General features: G+C 48.4%; 1 protein-coding gene across 14 annotated transcripts in view; it reads right to left on the bottom strand.

Annotated features, from left to right (window-relative positions):
* The window catches only part of LOC116852654 (protein O-mannosyl-transferase 2), a 168,703-nt gene that overhangs the window by 29,613 nt on the left and 128,107 nt on the right, over positions 1-10,983 (bottom strand). For 13 of the 14 annotated variants that reach the window (XM_032833205.1, XM_032833212.1, XM_032833214.1 and 10 more), the window contains one exon: positions 6,821-6,909. The exons of the other annotated variant lie outside the window; for it this stretch is intronic. In XM_032833205.1, the coding sequence (XP_032689096.1) occupies positions 6,821-6,909 (89 nt within the window). The remainder of the gene's footprint in view (positions 1-6,820; positions 6,910-10,983) is intronic. 14 annotated transcript variants of the gene reach the window in all.

The raw sequence follows: 10,983 nt of genomic DNA, 5'->3' as shown, positions 1-10,983 counted from the left end.
GGGGGGGGGGGTTTCGGGGTAGGGGGGACCTCCGCTCCGAGACGGGTAGTCTCCCGTCCCGGGGGAGGAGAAGGTCCCACACGAGTAGGCATTGCACGCCGGTCTGGCAGCCGAAAGTGTGGGACACCCTCGATCCGTTCCTACTTGGGCCTCAGCCTGGGTAGGGTGGGGAGAGGTACCCACACCCGGGATTGCACGTCGGTAGTTTCCGACAACCCGGGGGGTGGAGGGGTGCGCGGGCCGCTCGGACATATTCCGAGGTCGGGGTCGCGCACCCTGGGATGGCCATCCCGTCGGAGCTACCCGGAGATTCTCTCCGGGCCGGCGGGACGGGAGGTGGAGTCGCAGGGACCGGTACATTGGCCCTCCCCACATTCTGTGGAGAGGTGCCGCACCCCGGCAACCCTGCGACTCCTCCTGGTCACGACCGCATCTCGCGGCGTGACCGGCCGTGATGGCCCCCCCGTGTGGACAGCTGCGCACGGGGTATCTCAGGGGTCTGCGTGGCATTTGCCAGGACCCCTACAGCGGTGGTCTGACCAACGTCGGACCTGTGCTCATATCGTAAACCCCCGGGGTCGTTATGTCATGTCTATGACGATCTCCGGGGGAGCGAGGGCCTTGGCTTAACCGCCTGGGCCGCGAGGATAGGGACCTCTATAAAAAACCCCCCCAATCTCAAGTTTTTGGGCCGCGGCGAGGAGATGGATGGCCAGCGGGTTAGTCGGTCACTAGCGGTCCACCCCGGGGCAACTGGCGAATCCCGGGCGTACAAATCGCCCGACCCCAGCCGAGGAGGCACCGGCTGGGGGATAATTAATTCCTCCCGATTTTAGAGCCCGCCCTGTACGCCTTCGGGTAACAAGGGGTGGGCAGCATAAAGATGATGTTTCCTTTTAAAAAACCAAAACAAAACGCTGCGGAAGGAGAGGGAGAGGAGGGGGTGGAGGCTTATGCCTCCTCATTTACTGGGCGGAATGCGCCCGCGGCTGTGCCGTCCACCAGCACAGCGGAGAGGACTCCTATGGCTACGGCCACAGAGGAGATATCTGAGGCCAATGATGGCCTCTCTAGGGAGGAAGACTTAGGGACACTGAAATGCCCCTATGTTGACGGGGACCATATGGAGCTTCCACCGACCCAGACGGGTCCTCAAGTGATGGGCGTGTCCTTACGGAACGCCGTTTCCCTGAGGCTGCGAGGAGGGGGAGAGTCGGAGGACTTTGACCATGAAGGAGGGAGGTGTCAACCCACTGTTGACCTTGGGGCAAGATTGGACCACCCCCCCTGGCCCGTCGAGCAGCAAGGCTAGCTGCGGGAACAGAGCCAAAAAGAGAAAAGTGCAGCCCGTCTCTGATCTGTCCGACCATGAGATCGAGGTGTTGAACCGGTCCCCAAAACTAAGCTCTTCCTCGGAGCAAGACGAAGAAGAGGAGGCGCTGGGGACAATCATAAGAGGGAAAAAGGACGGCAGGGGGCGCCCCTCGAAAGATCCCTCGCACGAGGGATGTTTTACGGCGGTGGCCCTAAGGGAGAAAAAAGAAGCCGCCAAGAGGAAGACGCAGGCCCGGAACGAGGAGTTGGCCCTGGATCCCACGACGGCTTTAAGATTCACCCCGCGGATGAAGAAGGCCCAATTTGAGGAGGCCGACCTCATTCAAGAGTATAAGGAGACTTCCTCGGCGGGGTTGAGCGCCATAGTCACTGAACAAGTGGCTATGTTGCGGAGGATAGCCCAAGGCTGTACCAATCTTAAGGGCACTACGGTTAAGGTAATGTGGGACGCGTCAGTACAGATTGCGGCGGCGGCAGCGGCGCTCAACCTGCGCTCACAGCAGAAGGGCCTGTTATAATCGCGAATCGTACCAGCGCTTTCGAAACACTTCTCAAGGAATTATTTCGATTGCGCCACGACAAGGAAGCGGATGTGCAAGTGCTGCGATAAGCACCACCTTGCACATTCCGCATTTAGGACCTCAATTCCAAACGCATCGAACCATTACCAAATATGGTAATGTTCTTGTCGCCAGGCACCCCCTCCGACAAGCCTAAAACAATACTACAAAAAAGCGGAGAGACCGCTCGCGTCAGGCTTAACATCTCGGTCTCTCGCCGCGACATACGCGTCATACGTGACTTATGCGCGGTTCGCATATTAACTCATAAGTACGGGAGTAGTAATTAAAACTCATACAAGTGTACAATTTAAATAAACCTTTTTTATATTTAACACTACAAGACGTAGTCAAAACCTCTACTACATTTTATTCACCGCCACACACCCTGCCGCGCCCGCATCACCGATCTCGAACTCTTTTCGTGTCCTGGCAACACGGGCACGACAGGCCAGGCCGTTACGACAACGGAGTGGGAAGAACTCCGGGGGGAGATTCGGCAGTTCCGGGGACTTGTCCCACCTCAGGGCAGAGAACGACACCCTCAAAGCGGAGCTGACGAAGGCTAGATCAGAGAAGGAGAAGATGGACAAGGATATAAAGGAGAAGGAAATTTTGGAAAAGGAGATGAGGGAGAAGGGTACGGGCGTAGTCAGCCCAGCTATAGATCCCGCCCCGACACCCTCAGGAAGACCCAAAAGGCGGGCTGCTGCCCAACGTAAAATGATTGTGGACAGCAGCGATGATGAAGGCCAAATTGGGGATTGGTGGGGTGGGAGCTGCGGCCCCTGAGTCCGCTCCCCCACTCGCCGAGCCAGCCAGTAGGTTGCTGCTTGAGGAGGTAATTCCCTCAGCATACCGCCCCCCTCTCAAAGGAGTGCGCGCCGAAATTGAGCCGGCTTGGCAATATGAAGGGCCCAAGGCCCTCACGGTGGACGACCTTAACGCGGCGCTTGAGGTCATATTGCCGCAACTGCTTGGCCGCATAGGGCTGTCCCCTGAAAGCGGCAAAGCGGCGGAGCCCTCCTCTTCTGGTCCCAACCTTGGGTCCGCCATCTCCGAAAAGGGAGGGCACCCAAGCTTGCGGAGCCGGGAGAGGGATAGCCCATCCTTTCCGTGCCAGCCCTCAGCGGGGATGGCGGCGGGTGGCAACCCGCCTCCCGCCCCAACGCCAACGGACAACGCGGAGGGAAGAAAGAAGAGCAAGGGCAGGAAGAAAAAGAAAGGGAAAGGAGCCGCGGCCTCTGCCGCCGCTGCCCAACCCCCCCCCCAACAACCTCCCCCGCTTCTCCTCCTACTCCCCCCACCAAGGGAGGAACCAAGGATACCGCAGCGTCCGGTAAGGCGGCGGCCGGGAATACGAGGACGGCGAGCACAAAGCCGCCCCCGCCCCCTCGGCCGTCGAAGAACCCTGCTCCTGCGCAGCAGGAATTGTGGTCAACGGTGGCCGGGAGGAGGAAGGGTCGCAAGCCGGCCCCTCAACTTCCCCCAGCTCCCTCGGGAGGCTCTGAGAAGGGGAAAGCGAAACCCCCTCTGGGGGTAACCAGCCCAACAAGGGAAACAAGTTGCGGCCCCCCAAGACGGCCGCAATTATGGTAACGTGTCCTGAGGGTAAATACGCTGAGGCCCTCAGGACATTTAAGAGTAGGGTCTCCCTCGGGGACCTGGGGATCCCTATAGTTAAAAATAGACGCGCCGTCACCGGCGCGCTAATCCTGGAGATCCCCGAACCCGATGGCGACCAAAAGGCCAATATGCTGGCCGAAAAAATGAGGGCGCTCGCCGATCAGGAGGGTGTCCGAGTCGATCGATCCGTTAAGAAAGCGGACTTTAGGATCCGAGATCTGGAAGACTCGGTCATCCCGGAGGAAGTGTCCGCAGCGGTGGCGAGCGCTGCTGATTGTGAGGCCTTCGCTGTGAAGGTGGGGCCCATAGCTAGGGGCCCCAGGGGGCTGGGTACAACCCGGGTGACGGCTCCGATGGCCGCCGTCAAAAAGGTGATGTCCTTGGGGCGCCTGAAGGTTGGTTGGGGGCTCGCCCGCGTGGAGTTGTTGGCGGCGAGACCCCTGACGTGCTTCAGGTGTCTTGAGGAGGGCCATACTCTCAGCCAATGTAGCAGCACCCAAGACCGTTCCGGGTGCTGCTACCAATGTGGCGAGTGTGGTCACAAGGCTAGCGAGTGCACGGGGCAGTTGGGCTGCCCCGTGTGCTCTAAGGATGGCAAAAAGGCCGTCCACCGTCTGGGCGGCGAAGCTTGTATCGCCGCCCAGAAAAAGAAGAGGAAAGGAGGGAGGAGCGCTGTGGGGAAAGCCCGAACCCCGACGAGTGCTCCCCCTCCAGCGGCCAGTGCGGCTGCAGTAACTCAGCCGTTTTCGGCTGAGACGACCGCACTGGTCGAAAAGGAGTTCCCGCCCCTGGAGCAGAGGAAGCCCAGGGGAGGGAGGGGTAAAGGGGGGATGGCGTTGGAGGGGCCAACGGCTCCACAGATAGTGGAAGTGGAAATGGAGGAGGTGCCAACAATGGCGGATCTTCTGCCGGTGGGCGAGAACGGCTGCCTCCCACCGGCAGACCAAGTGGAAGTTTGCCTGGAGGGGCAGGATAAGGCCTAAAAATGGCCACTAGGCTCCTCCAGGCGAACGTCAATCACTCCGCGGAGGCCCAGGACTTACTCCTACAGGCCCTCGCGGAGCGAAATGCTGGTCTAGCGCTGATATCGGAGCCCCACCACATCCCTGAGAGGGACAGCAGGTGGTTGGGGCTCCGGCATGAGCTCCCGGGCGCTGCGATATATTGGCGCCCGGGTGAGGAATCTCCCCGCCCTAAATTAATTAGGGCGGAGAAATACATCGTAGCGACGGAGTGGGGCGCAATGAGGGTGGTCTCAGTGTACGCCCCTCCACGCTCGAGGATATGGTCGAGGGCCCGCTTCGAGGGTTTCTTGGAGCAGGTGGGGCGCGTGCTGGACGAATGCGCGCCCCACCCAGTGATAGTCGCCGGGGACTTCAACTCCCACGCCAGGGAGTAAGATTCCCGGCGGACGGACCCCCGAGGCCAAGACCTCCTCGAGTGGACGGCGACGAGGGGCCTGTTCCTTATCAATACAGGCTCCGTGAGCACCTGTGTGCGCCCGCAGGGCGAGTCCATTGTGGACCTGACCTTCGACAACCGCCCCTGTACCGCTTGGGGGGAGCTGGCGGGGTCAGATGAGGGTAAGCCGGGCGGTGTTCGCCTCCGGGAGGTTCTGAGGGGTAACCACTCCCCCACTCTCGGAGGTGGCACTGTCCGGCAACGAGGAGGGCCAAAAAAAGCCTAATTCGTGTCCCGGCCTAAGCCCGGACACGAGGGCGGGCGCGATCAGTGCGCCTGCCCGGGCCGCCCAGTACCAGGGGCGGCCCCCTGGCGGACTTTCCAACCTTGGGGGGGTAACGGTCAGCCGCGCTCTGTGGCAGACCTAACCTCCCCCCCCGGGGGTTGGGGACAGGGGAGGGGGTCGGGAGCGGGCGGGTAATCCCGCTCTCGGCCCCTCCCGACTCGGAGGGAGGGGCTGCGAGGAGGAAGGTATCCCCTCCTTGCAGCCAACAAGGAATACAAAAGCGCCGGCCGACTAGGCCGGCGCGGGAAGAAGCGCGCAAACGCGAAGGCGCCGAAAGCCCCCTGAAGAATACTTGAAAGTGTACCGGGGGGTCCTCGAATAATGGCGCACGTGATGGACATCCCCAGGGGTTTTAGTGGGTATACCTCTCCCATTTATTAGGGGGAGGGAGTCCCACATACCCCGGGAGGCTTATCCGAGCCTCCGGGGAATGCGTAACGCATTTCCCCTGGGTTATCAAAAAAAAAAAAAAAAGGATAAAAAATCAGTTGTTTTCACGGTTACTCAACAATCAGTTGTTTTCACGGCTACTCACAATCAGTTGTTTTCACAGCTACTCAAAATCAGCCAATTTGACCGAAAACCATTTTCCATAGGTTTTGTGCGGGGTCCTTTTAGTTATTTTCTATTTTTCACAGAACAAAATGTTTCATAACTCAGAAATAAAAGGTTTTCGGAGTACTGTTCATTAAGAGTTTTTGGTTTGTTTTAACGAGTACTACATACCTCTAAAATTTGGTACCACCTTTTGGGAACACCCTGTATATATATATGTGTGTGTGTGTGTGTACGCGCGCGCGTGTATATATATGTCCTTTTATATAAACAATGTATGTGAATATATGAGTACATTGTTGTGTGTACAACTATTGTTATTATTATTACCGTCTTTATTTATTGAAATGTATTTTGATTATATATTCTACATATCACTACTAATTGCCTATTATTATAAGGAAGTTCGATGAATACATGTTGCGTATATTATCGAATAGATTAGGCGGCGACGGATGGCAATACAGTTATATAAGGATATTTCCATCTATTTTTCAACAAGTCCATACGTCGGAAAATCATATTATTATATATAGTTGGATTCAGAATGAAATATACTTTTTTTTGGTAGACGCTAAATTTTAAAATTATAAAAAAAATTGTTGAGTGGTGGGGGTATGTTGGCAATAATTTAATTTTTCAAATATCTGATTTTGTTATTGCAAAGTACTCCTAACACCATTTAATTTTTATTTAGAAAATTTTTTTCTATCTCTTATACTTTTGACGAAACATGCTCCTAAAGAAAAAAAACCAATTTTTTTCAAAGAAGTGTTTTGCCCCCTAAAAGTCTGCCTGGGCACATTTAAAAAAATGTCTCCTCTTTTGGTCTAGAATACAACATATTTCAAGCTCATCCAAATAGGAGGTAACCTATGTGGGGTTTCTTCTTAGTAAAAAATACTATATAGAATACATAATTTAATCCATATGATAAAAGAACTGTTTTGTAGACCAGCGTTATTAAAAGATTTAACGGTGTATATCGCGTACTTACATTTAGCATACTGATTATCTTCTATGTTCCATAACGCATTTTTATCTCTCATATTTGGATTGCAAGAGACTTCTTGTTGATTATATCCCCTATATAAATATATATTTTTGATTATTTACTAGATAGCCAAATCTGCAAGAGCAGATTTTGCATAGTGTCTGTTGTAAATTCTGTTAGCAAGTTGTTAGCAAGAATACTACAGGATCTGATAACAGAGTATGATGACAGACTGTCGGCAGAAAATGAGCAGGATCAGACGTTTCAATATATTTAACCCTGTGTATATACACCGGGGTCTGCGAGACCCCAGGCAAAGTTTGAAACTCTAGCATTGGTAGAGAGAATAAGTAAGGGAGATACGACCGCCATGAAAAAATATTTGAGATCTCTTCTGTAGATAACAACTGCCGGAGCAGTCAATTGTCCGTCGATTTTGTGGCAGTTCATATGTAAAGTAAGTCCGAGGTCTCCCAGATCCCAATGTATACTTCGTGCAACTTTCTTTGCAAATAAGTTTATTTTGTAATTAATTTTATTCGAGTTTATAGTGTAAATATATATTTTATTCGAGTTTATAGTATAAATATATGTTCTGTAGTTAATTTTACTCAAGTTTATAGTATAAATATATATTCTAATATCAGATTATATTTCTATCATTTTTTTCATGAATATATTGTTATCGGTTTTACTAGATTTAAGCATGAGATTGTTACATAAAGTATAGTTATACATAAAGTATTGTTAACATAAAGTATAGCAATAGTTAACACTTGCATTTAGGTAAATAATGAAAATTCATAGCTACAATGAGATAAAAAAGATACTCAAGTTTCAACCGGAACCGGAGTATCTTAGTGAATCAAGCAGTTCAGAAGAAGACAGTGAAAAATGCATGTCTGAATTCAAATCAGAGGATGAAGTTAATGATATGGATCCGGAATTTCTGCGGAAGAAAATTCTAGTAACGATAAACTAGAACTTGAAGCAGACTCCTGTGAAGAAGCCTAAGATTACTGAAAAACCAAGGAAGTCCTCATCCAAGAAATTTATATATGGTAAAGACCGTTACAAGTGGACAACAATTGCAACTAAAACAAAAAAGCAAAAGTACGCTATTCTTTGCAACGATTAGTCCTTTGTATTACGAATTTTTCCTTACACACGATTCACTTGAAACTTGTTACTTGCGGGTTTTTGAGGACGCTGATTACGAATCTGAACTCACAATTTCGAAATTCAAAATGGCGGATTCAATGTGATGGACCAAAATATGAAAAATAACTTGATTAGAATAAAACTCGACAATCGGGATTTTTAGGGTCGCTAATTACGAATCTAATAAATTCAAAATTTTGAAATTCAAAATGCGAAAAGTGACTTGATTAGGATATAACTCGACACTCGGGGATTTTTAGGATCGCTGATTACGAATCTGAACTCAAAATTTGAAAAATCAAAATAGCTGATCCATTATAGCACACCAAAATTTATACATTTTTTCTATTTTTCTGAAACTCGTTTTCTCGGAGTTCTTCAGATTGCTGATCGCTAATCCGTTGTTAAATTTTTAAAATTTAAAACAGCTAATCCAATGTGACGGACAAAAAATTGAAAATTTTTATTTATTTTTTCTAAACATGATATCTAGCGTTTTATAGATAGTTAAATGATAAATCCTTTCTCAAATTTTCGATATTCGAAATGGCCCATCTATTGTGGCAAAGAATTTGAGAAAATTATTAATATTTCTAAAAATCATCATCTGAAGTTGCAAATTACGAATTTGAAACTACATTTTCATAATTCAAAATAAACGATATGATATAGCAAAAACTTAAATTACAGAATTTTGTTAATAACCAGTATTTAGATTTATTAGGTCTGTGATTATGAATCTGAAATCTTTTGGAAATTTAAGATACTTCATTCAATATGATGATGATGATGAAAATATAATAAAAATTATCTGTCTTTCTAATAATCAGAATCAACTGTTTTCCATTTCGCTGATCATGAATATTGTGCCAGTTTTGCACGGGAGCGTTCCCGGAGCACGCGAGGAATTTATGATCCAGGTCTGCTGTACAAGATTGGTTTTGGCCTTAAAAATTCTAAGCAACTCAATTTTCAAGCAAAGTCGAAATTTTCGTGAAGTCAAGAAATGTAATCAAATGTGGTTGCTCGTGTAGTATCAGAGAAGTATGTAGAACGTACGATACTATATAACAGACCTGTACGCGGGAGCGCTTCCGGAGTACGCGAGAAATACAAGCCTGCTGTACAAAATTGGTTTTAGCCTTAAAAATTCTAAGCAACTTAATTTTCAAGTAATTTCGTGAAAAGAAAAGTTGTTTTTTATCCGCCATATTGAATTTGACAAAAAAACTATTCTTAAATTCAATACCAACGACTCCAAAAACCTTTAAGTACCGAGTTTCGTCCAAATCAAGTTACTTTTCACATTTTCGCCCTCCATATTGCATTCGCCATCTTAAATTTGACAAAGTTAACCTCAGATTCGAAATCAGCGACCCCAAAAACCCCTATATACCTAACCTTATGTAAATGCACAACTCATAAACTTTCATAGTTTTTATTAAATTGAATTTATTCGTAGAAAACCACCATTTTTACCATTTTGTTTATTTATAACAATCATATTATTAACAATAAGCAAGATTCTTTATTTTTCGTAACTCCCATAATGTTTGAGAAATATAAAAATATCAAATTTGCTAAATAAATCATTTAAACTCTATGAAAAAAATAATAAAATGTGAATAAATGTAGGTGAGTCTCTGGGTAACCCGCTGTGACTCTAAAGGTTAGTATCAATGCAAGTTTCATCGATCTTTGTTGTGTTCTGAATGCATTGACGAAGTTCGATCGTAATTATACGACGCGTCTCATTCGAAGATGATTACCTGTAGTACCGTTAGTTATGCTGAAATTCACAACGTTTAGTTATTTTGTTTCTCTCGTTATCTGACCTGCGTAAGTGACCGACTTCATATTATTTAAAGTTTCGAGTTGTTACTTAGGGATGGGATTTTTTTTTATGAGTGGGATATTATCTTCGAACGAGACGCGTCGTATAATTACGATCGAACTTCGTCCGCCTTTTGCGGACTCGTTTGATCGATTAATTATACATCACGTTCGAAGATCATTATCTATAGATATTTAGAGTTTGTAACAACTCAATTAAAATTTATTGTAAAGGAAGAAAATTCATATAATACTTTTGAAATGTATAAATGTATATTTATAACAGAATAATTTGCGACGCCTTTTCTTACCAATGACGGACAGTCGCTTGTCCGCCTCGTCGACAAATTACCGCGGTTCCCGGATTTCGGTACGAGCTCACCAACTCAAGTTGGGCGCCAGGTGCGGTAAGGCCGCACCTCCTCACGAAGTCGTATTCGCCAAAATTTCAAAGTATAGTCCGTTGTCGATATCGCGGGAACTTAACGGGACCGGTAGCTCTCTTTTTAATTTGAGTCGGAGGAGGGATGGGTTTTATCGTGGCGGAAAGCCGAGGAAAGATGCAATCGTATTCTTGGCACAGATCTTTATTCCTATGGTACAGGCAATTTCAAGTGCGTCTTTCTATCTTTCGCACGCGTCGGTATGGAAAAGGAATCTCCCTCGCCCCTACTCGGGTTCTTCATCCTGTTTTTGCGCGACCACTCCGCATGCGTTATTCCCAGACGACAGTTTTCTACGTTAATATGCAAACAAATGGGAGGTCTTACAAAAGGTCGGACTCTTCCTCGCCTCCACTCCGGGCCTGCAGTCTCGTACTTTGTCGATCGCCTCAGTCTCCGCTACGGTCGCTCTGTGGCTGGACCCTGGCTCGTTCGGATCGGAGATCGGTCATTCGCTGCAGAGGTTTCCCACGATATAATTTCGCCCTCGGTAGGCCACGTCAGCGAGAAGACGGCACAAAAGATCGGAATTTCGTCGGTATGCTCTAATTTCGGTAACGCGCTCACGAACCAGATTGACGTCTCGAGAATCACGGAAATCTCCAGAGAGAGTCTCACGTCAAGTCTCTCGCTTTCGCGTTGCTCTCGCTTTTTCTCTTCTCGTCGAGTCTTCCTCTCCCTCTCTCTCTCTCTCTCTCTCTCTCTCTCTCTCTCTCTCTCTCTCTCTCT

Source organism: Odontomachus brunneus, unplaced genomic scaffold, assembly GCF_010583005.1.
Source record: "Odontomachus brunneus isolate Ranch 3 - 2012 unplaced genomic scaffold, Obru_v1 Obru_scaffold_244, whole genome shotgun sequence".
NCBI lineage: Eukaryota > Metazoa > Arthropoda > Insecta > Hymenoptera > Formicidae > Odontomachus > Odontomachus brunneus.
The sequence above is the reverse complement of the archived record's forward strand: the minus strand, read 5'-3'. Positions and strand labels throughout refer to the sequence as shown.